Consider the following 17170-nt stretch of genomic DNA (forward strand, 5'->3'; position numbering starts at 1 on the left):
TATATATAAAAGATTTGGAGGAAAATGTAACTGGTTTGATTAGTAAGTTTGCGGATGACACAAAGGTTGGTGGAATTGTGGATAGTGATAAGGACAATCAGTGGATACAGCAGGATATAAGTCGGTTGGTGATGTGGGCAGAGAGATGGCAGATGGAGTTTAATACGGAAAAATGTGAGGTAATGCATTTTGGAAGGTCTAATCCAGATGGAAAATATACAGTAAATGGCAGAACCCTTAAGAGTACTGATAGGCAGAGGGATCTGGGTGTACAGATACACTGATCACTGAAAGTGGCAACGTGGGTGGAGAAGGTAGTCAACAAGGCATACAGCATGCTTGCCTTCATCGGCCAGGGCATTGAGTTTAAAAATTGGCGGGTAATGTTGCAGCTTTATAGAATCTTAGTTAGGCCGCATTTGGAATATTGTGTTCAATTCTGGTCGCCACACTACCAGAAAGATGTGGTGGCTTTGGAGTGGGTACAGAAAAGACTTACCAGGATGTTGCCTGGAATTGAGACATTAGCTATCAGGAGATGTTGGAGAAACTTGGGTTGTTCTCAGTGGAACGACAGAGGTTGAGGGGTGACCTGACAGAGGTCTACAAGATTATGAAGAGCATCGACAGAGTAGACAGTCAGAAGCTTTCTCCCAGGGTGGAATTTACTAGGGGGCATAGGTTTAAGGTGCTAGGGGCAAGGATCAAAGTTGATGTACGAGGCAAGTTTTTTACCCAGAGGGTGATAGATGCTGGAACTCGCTGCCGAGGGAGGTAGTGGAAGCAGATACAATGGTGACTTTTAAAGGCCGTCTTGACAAATACATGAATAGGATGGGAATAGAGGGATATGGTCCCCGGAAGGATAGGGGGTTTTAGTTGTGACGGAAGCAATGTCAGTGCAGGCTTGGAGGGCCGAAGGGTCTGTTCCTGTACTGGAATTTTCTTTGTTTGAAATGCGTTGTGAGACCATGGAGGAATTTGAAAATAAGGATGAGAATTTAAAATTAATACATTGCTTGATCAGGAACGAGTACAGCTCAATGAGCACTAGGGCGATAGGTAAGTACACGTTAAACCCCAGTGCTGCACCTTTGGATGACCTGAATTTTATGGAAAGTAGGATGTGGGAGATCAGCTGAGAGTGTGTTCACATCGTTGAGTTTAGAGGTAGCTAAGGTAGAAATGAGGATGTTTATTTGATTTAGTTGTTAACTAAGGTGATAGATTGTTTATTCTTAATCAGATTACCTAGGTTTTGCTGTTCCTCCCTCTGCTTTGATCATTTGTCATTTCCAAATTTTCTCTCCAATTTTTTTAGGCTCTGTAGCTCTTCCCTCTGCTGTGTTCTATTAAAATGTGACAGTCCTCCCAGTGATTTACTTCAGGCATTCTTAACAAAATGTTCCAGTTCTCCTGCAATGTCTGCTTCTTCCTCCAATTCCCGCCAATGCTGTATCTCAGCTGCACTCCATTCAAACTTTTCAATTCTGCTGTAATACCTGCAGATCATTTGAGTGGAAATGTTGTTCAAAACACTGAAAAAGCACACAATTGACAGGATCTTGGTTCAACATTTCCAACAAGGGTAATGGCCTAGTGGTATTATCACTGAACTGTTAATCCAGAGACCCAGGTACTGTTCTGTGGGCCTGGGTTCAGATCCTGCCATGGTAGATGGTGGAATTTTGAATTCAATAGAAAAAAAATCTGGGATTAAGTGTCTAATGATGACCATGAATCCATTGTGGATTGTCAAAAAAACCCACCTGGTTCACAACGGTCCTTTAGGGAAGGAAACTGCCATCCTTACCTGGTCTGGCCTACATGTGACTCCAGATCACATAGCAATGTGGTTGCCTCTCTGGGCTTACCAGTGATGTTTGCATGAATAAAAAGAATAAAAATACTTACGATCATGAGGCAGTCCAACAGCATTGGACTAGAGTGCCTTGATTTATTGGAATCCTATGGTCCATGTTGGGAGAAAGTATTTTGTTGATATAATTGAAGATAAGTATGCTCAACTACCAGCAGTCTTCAGCACTGCCTGTCCTGATATTTAGAGATAAATCTGAATTTCTCCACACAACGTTTTTCGCAGAAACAAATACAACACCTAACTTCTGGTTTCTTTTCATCATTGATATTCTGTGTACAAACCCATTTAGTGAAATGTATTTAGTTAGATGTTGCAAATGCAAAGTTTTCTAAAATACATTACACATGTTTTATTTGAAATCTGTTTCTCAAAGGATGAATTAATGAAGAACTCACTGTTAGAAAAGGACAAAGATATATACAAACAGAGAGAATGCACTAAAGTCCTAGAAAAGAGGATTGTACGTCACACAAGTGAATATCAAGAGTTGTTAAACATGAAGACACAGCTTGAGCAAGAGATTGCTGCTTACAAAAACTTACTGGGTCAAGTGGAAAAGAAAGCAAGGTTAGTATTGATTTATCCTAAATTGACGAAAGACATCATTCAAACCTTATTTATGGCATTTAAAAATGATTTTTTTCCTTTGAAAACATGAGAGTAAACTGTTTCAGTGGTATGAAACAGAAATGGAGCCACAGAGACACACAACGCAGAAACAGATCCTTCAGTCCAACTTCTCCATGCCGACCAGGTTTCCCAAACTGAACTAGTCCCACTTGCCTGTGCTTGGCCTATTTCCCTCCAAACCTTTCTTATTCATGTACCTATCCAAATGTCTTTTAAATGTTTTAATTCTACCTGCATCCACCACTTTCTTGGGATATTCATTCTACATATGAACCACCCTCTGAATGAAAAAGTTGCCCCATCAGGTCCCTTTTAAATTTTTCTCCTCTCACCTTAAAAATATGCCCCCTAGTTTTGAACTTCCCCACACTAGGGAGAAGGCCTTTGCTATTCACCTTATTTATGCCCCTTATGATTTTATAAATCTCAATAAGGTCACCCCTCAACCTCCTCTGCTCCAGTGAAAAACGTCCCAGCCTATCTAACCTCTCCTGGTAACTCAAACCCTCCAGTCTCGGCAACATTTTGGTAAATCTTTTCTGAACCCTCTCCAATTTAGTGATATCCTTCCTATAGCAGGCCAACCAGAACTTACACAGTACCCCAAAAGTGGCCTCACCAATGTCATGTACAAACTCAACGTGACATCCCAACACCTATACTCAATGCTCTGAGCAATGAAGGGAAGTGTGCCAAACGCCTTTTTAACCACCCTGTCTACCTGTGACGCAACTATCAAAGAACTATGTACCCGAACCCCTAGGTCTCTCTATTCAAAACTACCCATGGCCCTACCATTAACCACTAGGAACATCCTGGAGTTACAGATACGACAGTTCTCCCCACAGTGCTGCCTTAGCCAAATTCTGTTTAAATATTGTGGTTTTCTCCTCCATGCACAACTGAAAGCCCTTCGAATGAATATAGCACATAACTGAGTGTGAGAACCCCTACAGTCACTGACTGGCACCATAGCTGGCACAAAGGAAGATGTGGTTGTGGTGGTGGTTGTGGTTGAACTCAAGGATATTACTACAAGAGTTTCTCAAGGTTACATCCTAGCTCCAACTATCTTCCCTTGTTTCATCTGATATCAAGACTTAATGGAAGTAGGGAATATGTGATGGGTATATGTTAAGTAATGGATTATTGGGTGAGATTGGGTGTATAAATATGGGGAGCAAGTAATCAGAATGGTTGGAATTTAGATTGTGTGAATAGAAATAAAGTGCTGCCTAGAAAAGCGTATGACTGGACTCAATCGAAACCTCATTTTTACCTCTGGTATTTAACATTGATGTAAAAGGATGGTTAGCTGTTTGTAATTGAAGGAATGAGAATAAAGCATTATTCTAACCAAAGAGTATTTTGTAGAAAACTTGAAAATTATGGTTGGATCTAAATCAAAAGTACTGGGATATGATTACTCACTCCTTACCATTAAATAATGGTAATGAAAGAATAAGATGGTCATGTGAACCATGCTACTGCTTTACCAAAGAAGGAACAAGGAATGGCCTTGACACTACCGTTAAGAGATAATGTCAAGATAATTAACAATTTTTCAGAATTGTAGCCTGATGGCTTTTAAGTTCAGCAGACTGTAAGACTGCAGAAATTCTAGCCAGAAATTACTCAATCTGTGTAGGCATTTATTACACAATGCAAAAATAAAAGACAAAAATAGATTTCTAGTTTTGACCAGAGTTAAGTTTGCAAAAAGACAGAAAGTGCTTGAACACTCCTGGAAAGGAATTCAGTACTCATTCTTTGCCCGGTGGTCAGAATCAATCATTTCATTACCACGGATATTAAATCTAATGAAATACCGTTGTTATTAAGTAGGCCATCGATGAAAAAATGCACAGGTGAAACTGGATATGGGATAACGACAACATTATTGTGTTTGAAAAATCTGTGAATTTACAGTTTCAACAGTCTGGACACTTGCATTTCTTTAGTGGGATATAACCACTACAATAAAGAAATTAAAGAAATATCACTAACGTCAAGGGGCAGAAGTTTAGAAGACAAAAAGTTTTTTGTTTAAAAAAACACATAATCAGTTGGTCCATCTGTCAGTAATAAGGTTAAAAAGTTTTGTGAAGGATGCAAGAATAAGGATTGAGGAATACAATAAGCTACAGAAGAAATGTGATTGATGTCAGATTTCTAATAAGTATTGAAGTGTCACAGCCTATAGTGAGTCTGCCCTCAATGAGGGATATGAGATTAAAAGTGTGTGATAAAGATAAAAAAAGCATATAGCATTTTGTAAATTTGGCAACCAGATTTATTCAGTCGACTATTATACATAATAATGATATGAAAATAATTGTGGATATGATAATAGAGAAGTGGATCAGGACTGGACATGTACAATTGGCAAAAATTCTTAACGGTTCATATAATTTTGGCAGATCAACCAAATTGCAAATTCTCATCTGCTGTCCATGCTAAGAATTTGCTGTGGACAATAGGAGGATATAGTCCATATCAGTGTTTGGTAGAAATCCTAGAGTTCTATATATAATAAACAACCAGCCTCCAGCTCGAGAAGGGACTACAATTAACTCTACCATTGAGAATCATTTGAATGCACTGCATACAAGCAGAAAGGCTTTTGCTAAAGCTGAAGTCAGCAAGCCTTACGACAAAGTTGTGAGGCTGTTGGAAACCAGTTTCAATCAGGGAGAGGGATTAAAGCGTTTGGTCCCCTAAAGGACTATAGGTAAAGATGGAAAAATAATAATTGTGCAACATTGGAACTAGATGATTCAGGTACACTATCCAAGATTGCAGGGTAAAGGATTACTAGCTTCAAGATGCTAGAAGAGTTAGGGAAGAGAAATCAGGAACCTCTCTTGACCATATGTCACACAGCTATAAGGATTAGACTGTTGCAATTAACAATTTGTCAAATGAAGGCGTATCAGTTCTGAAGATTATGCGGAGGCCATCAGTCTCAAAGGGCAACTAGCAAAAGGCAGGAACTACACCACCGCAGCCCCTCTCCAACAAGACCAGACCAGCCCAGGCCTGAACTCCAGCCTCGCAGCATCCCGCCCCAGGGAAGGCCCAGCCCGACTGGACCCGACTCATTTGCCTGCAGGAGCAGCAGACTGACATCACCGACTCCCCAGACCATCAAGTTGCAGGAAGCCTACAAGGAAATGGGGAAAACGCGCTGGCCTGAGGTTGAAACAACGTGGTTTCAAGACTCCCCTCCTCAGCATCCTCCTAGCAAATGTCCAAAGTATCGAAAATAAAATGGATGAACTTAGATCTAGACTTACCTACCGGAGGGAACTGAGAGACCGTTGTGTGCTCTGCTTCACGGAGACTTGGCTCACCCTGCCATTCCTGATTGTGCCCTACAAGCTGATGGGTTCTCCAAACACTGCATGGACCACATGGCATCCTTGGGAAAGGCAAAGGGTGGTGGGAAATGCTTCCTGATCAACACATCCTGGTCCTCAGACGTAGCGACCCTGGCAAGACACTGCTAAGAGTACCTTACAGTAAAATGCCATCCCTACTACCTACCACGAGAGTTCACCTCCGCCATCCTGACAGTAGTCTACATACCACCCCATGCGGATGAGAAGAATGCTCTAGACGAGATTTACACCGCCACAAACATTCAGAGACAAAATTCCCTGAGGCCCTGTTCATTGTGGCCAGCGACTTCAACCAAGCCAACCTCAAGCAGGTGATGCCAAAGTACCACCAACACATCTCCTGCCCCACTACAGGACCAAACATTCTGAACCACTGCTGCACAACCATCAAAGACGCCTACCACTCAATCCCCTGCCCACACTTTGGAAAATCTGACCACAGCACTGTGTTCCTCCCCCCAGCTTACAATCAGAAGCTGAAATGGGAGAATCCTTCATGAAACGAAGTACAGCGCTGGTCCGAGGCAGTGGAAGCCCGTCACTGACACTGCTTGTTCTCGGTGAACACTGTTCAAGTGTTCAGTGGAAAACCTAGGGTACACCACCACCGTAATGGACTTCATTAGCAAATGCGTGGAGGACTGTGTACCAAAGAAGTCAATCCGGGTGTTCTCCAACCGTAAACCATGGATAAAACAGGAAATCCACTCCTTACTGAAGACCAGGCTTGCAGCACTCAAGTCGGGTGACCCGGACCAAGACAGAAAATCCAGATATAGAACATAGAACAGTACAGCGCAGTACAGGGCCTTCGGCCCACGATGTTGTGCCGACCTATTATCTGACCCTCAGATCAAACTACCATACATACCCTACATTTTACTATCATCCATGTGCCTATCCAAGAGTTGCTTAAATGTCTCTAAGGTATCTGACTCCACTATCACCGCTGGCAGTGCATTCCACGCACCCACCACTCTGTGTAAAGAACCTACCTCTGACATCTCCCCTATACCTTCCTCCAATCACCTTAAAATTATGCCTCCTCGTAATAGTCATTTCCATCCTGGGAAAAAGTCTCTGGCTATCCACTCTACCTATGCTTCTCATCATCTTGTACAACTCTATCAAGTCACCTCTTATCCTTCTTCGCTCCAATGAGAAAAGCCCTAGCTCCCTCAACCTTTCCTCATTATACCTGCGCTCCGGTCCAGGCAGCATCCTCGTAAATCTCCTCTGCACCCTGTCTAAAACTTCCACATCCTTCCTATAATGAGGCGACCAAAACTGAACACAATATTCTAAGTGTGGTCTAACCAGGGTTTTATAGAGCTGCAGCATAACGTCGCAGCTCTTAAACTTAATTCCCCTGCCGATGAAAGCCAACACACCATACGCCTTCTTTACAACCCTATCAACTTGGGTAGCAACTTTGAGGGATCTATGGACGTAGACCCCAAGATCCCTCTGTTCTTCCACACTGCCAAGAATCCTGCCATTAACCCTGTATTCTGCATTCAAATTCAACCTTCCAAAATGAATCACTTCACACTTTTCTGGGTTGAATTCCATCTGCCACTTCTTTGCCCAGTTCTGCAACCTGTCAATGTCCCGTTGCAACCTACAGCAGCCCTCCACACTGTCCACAACTCCACCAACCTTCGTGTCATCGGCAAACTTACTAACCCACCCTTCCACTTCCTCATCCAAGTCATTTATAAAGATCACAAAGAGCTGAGGTCCCAGAACAGATCCCTGCGGAACACCACTGGTCGCCGAGCTCCACTTTCCATCTACTACCACCCTCTCTCTTCTATTGGACAGCCAATTCTGTATTCAGACAGCCAACTTCCCCTGAATCCCATGCCTCCTTACTTTCTGAATGAGTTTACCATGGGGAACCTTATCAAATGCCTTGCTAAAATCCATATACACCACATCCACTGCTCTACCTTCATCAATGTGTTTTGTCACATCCTCAATGAATTCAACAAGGCTTGTGAGGCATGACCTGCCCCTCACAAAGCCATGCTGACTATTTCTAATCAAACTGTGCTTTTCCAAAAAATCAAAAATACTATCTCTCAGAATCCTTTCCAATAATTTGCCCACCACAGAAGTAAGACTGACTGGTCGATAATTCCCAGGATTATCCCTATTCCCTTTCTTGAACAAGGGAATAACAAGTGCCACTCTCTGATCATCTGGTACTACTCCAGTGGACAGTGAGGACGCAAGATCATTGCCAAAGGGGCAACAATCTCTTCCCTTGCTTCCCGGACAACCTTGGGTATATCCCGTCTGGCCCAAGGGACTTATCTATCCTCACGTTTTTCAAAATTTCTTGCACATCCTCCTTCCTAACATCAACCTGTTCAAGCATATCAGCCTGTTTCACGCTGTCCTCGCAAACGTCAAGGTCCCTCTCACTGATGAATACTGAAGCAAAGTATTCATTAAGAACCTCCCCTACCTCCCCTGACTCCGCGGACAAGTTCCCTCCACTATCCCTGATCGGCCGTACCCTCACTCTGGCCATTCTCTTGTTCCTCACATAAGTATAGAAGCCTTGGGTTTTTCCTTAATCCTACCCGCCAAGGCTTTTTCATACCCTTTTCTAGCTCTCCTAAGTCCATTCTTCAGTTCTTTCCTGGCTACCTTGTAGCCCTCTAGAGCCCTGTCCGATCCTTGCTTCCCCAACCTTAACTAAGCTTCCTTCTTCCTCTTGACTACATGTTCCACATGTCTTGCCATCCAAGGTTCCTTCACCTTACCATCCCTTCCTTGCCTCAGTGGGCCAAACCTATTCAGTACTCGTAGCAAACGCTCCCGAAACAACCTCCACATTTCTGTCATGCATTTGCCTGAGAACATCTATTACCAATTTATGCTCCACAGTTCTTGCCTAATAGCATTGTAATTACCCTTCCCTGCTTAAACACTTTCCCATACCATCTGCTCCTATCCCTCTCCATGACTATAGTAAAGGCCAGGGAGTTATGATCACTATCACCAAAATGCTGTCCCACCAAGAGATCAGACATCTGAACTGGTTCATTACCAAGCATCAAATCCAATATGGCCTTCCCTCTAGTCAGCCTATCTACATATTGAGTCAGAAATCCTTTCTGGACACACCTGACAAAATCTGCTCCATCCAAACTATTTGCCCTTAGGAGGTTCCAGTTGATATTAGGGAAGTTGAAGTCACCCATGACGACAACCCTATTACTTCTGCACCTTTCCAAAATCTGCCTCCCAATCTGTTCCTCAGTGTCTCTGTTGCTATTGGAGGATCTGTAGAAAACTCCCAATAAAGTGACTGCTCCTTTCCTGTTTCTGACTTCCACCCATACTGACTCAGTGGACAAACCCTCCTCCAAGACCTCCCTTTCTGCAGCTGTGGTACCATCCCTGACTAGCAATGCCACTCCCCAACCTCTTTTACCTCTCTCCCTATTTCTTTTGAAACATCTAAACCCTGGAACATCCAACAACCATTCCTGCCCCTGTGTTATCCAAGTCTTCGTAATGGCCACAACATCGTAGCTCCAAGTACTGATCCATATGCTCTAAGTTTGTCATTCTTATTCCTGACACTTCTTGTGTTAAATTTGACTTCCTGATAATATGGCCAGATATGACCTCCACAAAATCTTCAGGGAGGCCAAGAAGCAGTACCAGACCAAGTTAGAGGCTCAGACCTACCAAACAGACTCCTGCCATCTATAACAAGGGCTAAATGACATTATGGGATACAAAATGAAACAGTGTAGGATGGCCGACAATTACACATCTCTCCATTTCACAATCAATGCTTTCTTTGCTTGGTTTGAGCAGAATACCACCAGCGAGGTAATGCCTGCCCCAACAGCCCCAGACACACTTGTTCCCTCGGTCAGCGCTTCAGAAGTCAGATCAGTCTTCCTGGGAGTCAACCCAAGGAAAGCAACGGGCCTGGACAGTGTTCCCAGCCAAGCACTCAGATCCTGTGTGGACCAACTGGCAGAGGTATTCACCGACATCTTCAACTTTTCCCTCCTTCCAGCAGAAGACCCCACCAGCTTCAGGAAGGCCACCATCATGTCTGTACGCAAGAAGACACATGCAGTGTGCCGTAATGACCACTGCCTAATAGCTCTGACTTCAATAATCATGAATTGCTTTGAGAGGCACGTCATGGCCCACATCAACTCCAGTCTCCCAACCTGCCCCGAGCCCCTACAGTTTGCCTACTGACGTAACAGATCCATAAAGGATGCCATGTCACTAGCCCTGCACTCATCCCTGGAGCATCTGGACATCAAAGACACCTATGTCAGACTCCTGCTCATTGACTACAGCTCTGCCTTCAACACCATTATCTCCTCCAGACTGATCTCAAAACTCCGAGACCTAGGTCTCTGCTCTGCCCTCTTCAACTGGATCTTCAGCTTTCTGACCCATAGGCCTCAATCAGTGAAGATAGGTAACTGCACCTCCTCCACAGTAATACTCAACACTGGAGACCCCAAGGATACATCCTCAGCCCCCTACTGTACTGCTTGTACACCTATGACTGTGTTGCCAAATTCCGAACGAACGCTATCTACAAATTCGCTGATGACACCACAGTAGTGCGACAGATATCTAACAACGACGAGTCAAACTACAGAAGGGAAATAAAGGGCTTGGTGACGTGGTGCAATTAAAACAATCTGCCTCTCAATGTCGGCAAAACTAAAGAACTGATCATCAGCTTCAGAATGAAAGGAGGAGAACATGCCCCCATCTACATCAACAGAACTGAGATTGAAAGGGTGGAGAGCATCAAGTTCCTCGGAGTCACAATAACCGACGACCTGTCCTGGACTTCCGATGTATATGCGACAGTCAAGAAGGTGCAACAACCCTCTCCTTCTTCAGGCGGCTCAGGAAATTTGGCATGTCCATAAGGCCCCTGGTCACTTCTACAGATGCACCATTGGAAAATTACTGTCCAGGTGCATAACGGGCTGGTATGGCAACTGTTCTGCCCAGAACAGTAAGAAACTATAGAAGGTTGTGTGCACAGCACAGACCATCACTGAAGCCAACCTTCCATCCATGGACTCCATTTACACAGCTCGCTGCTGCAGAAAGGCTGCCAACATCATCAAAGACCCATCACACCCCGGTAATCATCTCCTACACCCTCTTCTGTCAGGCAGTACATACAGAAGCCTGAACACACACACGAACAGGTTCAGGAACAGCTTTTTTCCAGCCATTATTGGACCGTTGAATAGACTCTAGCCTCAAATAATGTAACCTGCTATGTAACCTGTAGGCCTCTAAGTCTTTTTGACCTATACATCCTTTGTTTGCTGTGATCTGCCTGTACCACTCATAAACAAAGCTTTTCTTTGTACTTCAGTACACATGACAATAAAATCAATCAATCAATCAATCAAACTCAGCAATTTACCAGAGGTGCTTGTTGGTGGAGAAATGCAACCATTGACTGAGCAGGGAAGGCCACTGGAAAATAAAACAACAGAATAAGACCATAAGATATAGCAACAGAAGTAGGTTATCTGGCCCATTGGGTCTGTTTCATCATTTAATGTGTTAATGGCTGCGCTGATAATCCTCAACATCACTTTACTGCCTTATCTCCAAACCATTGATTCCCTTACTGATTAAAAATCTATCTCAATCTTGAATATATTTGATGATCTAGCCTCAAAAACCCTCTGCAGTAAAGAATTCCTGAATTTGCTAGTGTCTGAGAGGGGAAATACATCCTCATCTGTGTTAAATTGGAGACCACTTGCTCTGAGATTATACCCTTTGAGAAATTGGCAGGTGGGATATAATGTGGGACAATGTGAGGTTATGCATTTTGGCAGGAAGACTAGGAGAGCTGAATACCATTTAATTGGAGAAAGATTGAAGAAAGCTACAAAAAAGTGCGGGAGTCCTTGTGCATCCAAGTTCAGTGGGTAATAGGGAAGGCAGATTGAATGTTAGCCTTTATTTCACAGTGAGTTGTAGTGAGTGGAACAATGTCAGCCAGGCAGATCTCCTAGAATATGATTTCCCTGATTGGGCTGTTAACCTGGTCCAATCAGGAGGTCCTGGCTAACAATTAGAAACTGGGATATCAGGGGTTCAGCTGTGCTGCCTGGGTCAGTGTCATGTACTTTGCACGTGTAAATAAAGGGTGACTTGGTCACGGGATACCGGTCTTCGTGGAATTATTTCAGGAGTGTGGTATAAAAAATAGGGAGGAATTGCTAAAATATAAAAGGTACTAGTCAGACCCAGCTGGAATACCGAGAACAGAATTTTGGGCCCCTTATCTTTAATAAATCCAGAGAAGGTTCAAAAGGCTGATCCTGGGTATGGATAGTCTGAATTATGAGGAGAGATTGCATACATTGGTTCTGTACTCATTAGAATTAAGAAGGACGAGGGGAAATCTTATTGAAACATACGAGATTCTTAAGGGATTTGACATGGTAGTTGCAGAAAGATTGTTTTCCCTTGTGGGAGAGTCTCGGACCAGAGGGCATCATCTCACAATAGGGGGTCATCCATTTAAGACAAAGATGAGGTGGTATAACTTCTTTGAGAGAGTAATGAATCTGTGAAATTCTTTACCGCACAGGCCTATTGAGCCTGGGTCATTACGTCTATTCAAGGTTGAGATTAGATTTTTAATCAGGAAGAGAGTCAAGGGTTTTGGCAAAAAGGCAGGAAAGTGGACTTGAGGATTACCAGGTCAGCAACAATCTCCTTAAATGGGGGAGAAAATTTGATGGGCTGAATCCCCCATCGACACCATCCTTAGAGTTTCCATTGACCAGAAACTGAATTGGACTAACCATACTGTGACTACAAGAGGCTAGGAATCCTGCAAAGAGTAACTGAAGAATTTAAACAAGGCTCATTCGAAATCTATGAACATAAGCATCTAGAAGGACAAGGGCAGTGGATACATGGGAACATAAACATCTGCAAGTTACTCTCTAAGCCACTCGCTATCCTGACTTGGAAATATATCACTGTTCGTTCACTGTCATTGGGTTAAAGTCTTAGAACTCTCTCCCCAACAGCATCTGTGAATTCATCATTGAACATCTGTACTTCTGACCTTATGATGGAAATAAAGTCATTGGAGAAGCAACTTAAGATGATTAGGCCTAAAACATTCCTTAAGGCACACCTGCAGTAATGCTTGGGGCTAAGATGGCCTACTTCTGCTCCTTATTATGGTCTTAAGATTCAATGGCATCGCCATCACTGAATCCCACATCGACACCATCCTTGGGGTTTCCTGATTGCCTGTGACACAACTTTCAAGGAACTGTGTACCTGCACCCCTAAGTCTCTCTGTTCAACAACACTTCCCAGGTCCCTGCCCTTAAATGTGTGAATCCTGGCCTGGTTTGTCTTAACAAAATGCAACACCTCGTGTTTATCTGAATTAAACTGTATAGGACGTTCCTCGGCCCAGTTGATCAAGATCCCGTTGTACTCTTAGAAACTTTCTTCACTGCCCACTATACCACCAAATTTCGTGTCATCCACAGACTGATTAACCATGTTTCCTATATTCGCATCCAAATCAATTATAAAGATGATGAACAACAGGGGACCCAGCACCGATACTTGCAGAACACCGCTGGTCACAGGCCTCCAGTATAAACAACAGCCCTCTACCAACACGCTCTGTCTCCAACCATCAAGCCAATTTTACATTCAATTGATTAGCTGTCCCTGGATCGCATGTTATCTAAACTTACTAACCACTCTACCATGCAGAACCTTGTCGAAGGCCCTGCTGAAGTCCATGCAGACAATATCTACCGCTCTACTTTCATCTTTCTTCTTGGTCACCTCTTCAAAAAACTCAGTCAAGTTTGTGAGACATGATTTCCCGCGCACAAAGCCATGCTGACTATCCCTAATTAGTCCTTGCCTTTCCAAATACTTTTAGAACATGCAACTCTAAAGCACAGGAATGGGCCCTTGGACCCACTATGTTGTGGCAAACATGATGCCAAATTAAACTAATCCCTTCTGCCTGCCCTTGGTCCACATCCTTCCATTCCTTGCATATTCATATGCTTATCTAACAGTCTCTTAAACACTCCTATCGTGTCATTTAATCCTGTCTCTCAGAATTTCCTCCAACAACTTATCCACACTGACATTATGCTCACGGTTCTGTAGTTCCCTGGCTTTTCATAGCAGCCTTTCTTAAATAATAGATCATAGAATCCCTACAGTGTGGAAACAGGCTGTTCGGCCCAACAAGTCCACACCGAGCCTCAAAGCATCCCACCCAGACTCATTCCCCTATAACCTACACATCCCTGAACACTATGGGTAATTTAGCATGACCAATCCACCTAGCCTGCACATCTTTGGACTGTGGGAGGAAACCGGAGCACCCGGAGGAAACCCACGCAGACACAGGGAGAATGTGCAAACTCCGCACAGTCACCCGAGAGTGGAATCAAACCCGGTTCCCTGGCGCTGTGAGGCAGCAGTGCTAACCACTGAGCCACCGTGCCGCTCTACACATCAAATAGCACATCATTAGACACCGCCCAGTCTTCCGACTGTTGTTGTTGTTGATACAAATATCTCTACCATGGGCCCCACAATTTCTACCCTAACTTCCCACAATGTCCTGAGATGTACTTGATAACATCCCAGAGATTTATCAACCTTTATGCATTTTAAGAGCACCTCCTCTTCTGTAATGTGGACTCTTTTCAATACCTCACTATTTATTTCCCCAAGTCCCCTAGCTTCCATGTCTTTCTCTACAGTAAATACTGATGAGAAGTATTCACTTTAGGATCTCACCCATCTCCTGTGCCTCCTCACGTAGATGACCTCATTGATCTTTAAGGGACCCTGTTTTCTCCCTAGTTACTCTTTTGCCCTTAATATACTTGTAGAATCTCTTCGAACTCTCCGTTACCATATCTGCCATGTTATGTCCCCATTTAACCATCCTGATTTCCCTCTTAGGTATAGTACACCCTCTATACTCCTCAAAGTTTGATCCCAGCTGCCTATACCTGACATATGGCTCCTTCTTTTTCTTGTGTTACAAAGGAGAGGTTAACACCTCTGTTATAATTAAAACTGAAACACCTAGAGAAGCTCACCAGTCCTCATGATCTGTTAAAGGAAGTGTGAAAAATGGTATAACCTGTCTTTCACTTCCAATTTGTTATAAAGGAGTGGTTAAATAAAAGAAATCCCTGATACTTTATAAGCAACAAGAACAATTTGTTTATCTAACTCTAACAGTGAACAAATTAACAGAACTACTAACAAACCGAAGAATTCCCCCCTTAACTACTTTATTCCCGAATAAAACAAAATTCTAATGGTGTGTGTTCCAGTAGATACAAGCCCACTTATATAAACCAAAGTAATGAAAAAAATTAAAACTTAGTCTCTCGAAGTTACAGCCAGGATAAGTCTTCCAGAATGTTCTTTGCCTTGTCCACTGTTTTCCATTCAGGAACATCTTTCTCCATCGAATTCGTGCATCAAGAATATTAGCGAAGAGTGCCATAGTACCTTTATTTAGATGGTGCTTACTCTGAGAGCCTAGAGATTTCTGTGAGAGCCAGTGAGTTTCTCTTCGAATGACAGTTTGCTCTCACCCCGATTTTCAAATACCCTCTTCTTTTATACCCTTGATGACCTATTAATTTCTTACAATAGGATTGGCCCTAGGTTGTCAAAATCATCAGATTTAAATTTAATTGGGTTTTGGTATCTAGGGCTTGGTTTCATTAATTGGCTAAATTCAAACACGTATTGCCTTGGTAAAAATGCTGCTTTGCCTGCAAACAGTACTCCTGTTCTGATACAATGTTTCAATTTCAAGAACATTTTGTGCATCTGCAGTTGCCTACAGACATTATCTTTTAGTCTCCAAGCCTAAAAAAGCGCATCATCTTTTTAAGGGACCATGCAATCTTCTCTACCATTATTTTACAAACAAATTCTAATGTCCTGCCTTCCAATCCACAAATATTATACCCAACTTCGCAACACCTGCCCCCTTAAGAAAAAAATGAACCATCATGAAGAAAAGATGGTTTCATTTTTATTTTCTAATTCTTAACATTATTATTACTAGATACATAGGTCATTAATCTAAAGTTACGTATTTCATACTAATTCTGTATACATTTATAACATTGAACACTACCATTTCTGTCTTATATTCACATTGTCTTTTAAACCCGATAAAACACATCTGCAATAACGTTCACGACCCGCAACATGTACAATTTGTAAATTAAATGCTTGTAACATAAGACTCCAACGAAATAGTCTGGTATTCTTATCTTTAAATCTTTCCAAAAATGTCAAAGGGTTGTGATCAGTGTACACAATCATCTCTGACACATAGTAATATAAACGTTAAAATGTTGTAATGCCATTATCAAACTCAATAACTCTTTTTCAACTGTTGAATATTTTCCTTGATAGATATTGAATTTCTTTGAAAAATAACTGATTGGCCTTTCAATTCCACAATCATCCTCCTGTAACAACACAGCTCCAACCTGTATATCACTTGCATCAATAGTGACTTTAAAGGGTTTTAAGAAATTTGGCAAGGCTAAAACCGGTGCAGTGGTTAACACTGCTTTTAAATTCTCAAATGCCTCCAGAGTTTCGTATTCTTCTTTAACAAATCCATCAGCGGTGCCACCACACTGCTAAAGTTTGGTACAAATTTCCTGTAGAATTGGCTCAGTCCCAAACATCGCGGCACCTCCTTCTTCGAGGATGGTTGATTGTCGATTGTCAGGAAAACCCCATCTGGTTCACTGATGTCCTTTAGGGAAGGAAACTGCCATCCTTACCTGGTCTGGCCTACATGTGACTCTAGACCCACAGCACTGTGGGCTGTCTCTGAACTGCCCTCTGGGCAATTAGGGTTGGACAATAAATGCTGTCTAGCCAATGACATCCTCATCCTGTTAATGAATAAAGATACCACCCTGCCCTTGTCAACCTTCCTGGTCACTTCTATCAAAGAACTCTAACAAATTTGTGAGGCATAATCTCCCACATACGAAGCCATGCTGACTATTCCTAATTAAACCTTGTCTTTCTAAATGCACGTATATCATATCTCTCAGAACCTTCTCAAGTAACTTACCTAACACAGATGTTAAGCTTACTGGTCTATAATTCCCAGGTTTTTCTTTGAAGCCCTTCTTGAATGAGGGCACAACATTCACTA

At 42.6% G+C, this 17170-nt stretch overlaps 1 protein-coding gene across 2 annotated transcripts in view; it reads left to right on the forward strand.

The window, feature by feature from the left end:
* Nucleotides 1–17170, forward strand: part of LOC109921663 (desmin-like) — a 152304-nt gene that overhangs the window by 119088 nt on the left and 16046 nt on the right. For both annotated transcript variants that reach the window (XM_048599543.1, XM_048599544.1), the window contains one exon: nt 2256–2449. In XM_048599543.1, coding sequence (XP_048455500.1) covers nt 2256–2449 — 194 coding nt within the window. The remainder of the gene's footprint in view (nt 1–2255; nt 2450–17170) is intronic.

The sequence above is a fragment of the Rhincodon typus genome, chromosome 7, assembly GCF_021869965.1.
Source record: "Rhincodon typus isolate 14 chromosome 7, sRhiTyp1.1, whole genome shotgun sequence".
Taxonomy (NCBI): Eukaryota; Metazoa; Chordata; class Chondrichthyes; order Orectolobiformes; family Rhincodontidae; genus Rhincodon; species Rhincodon typus.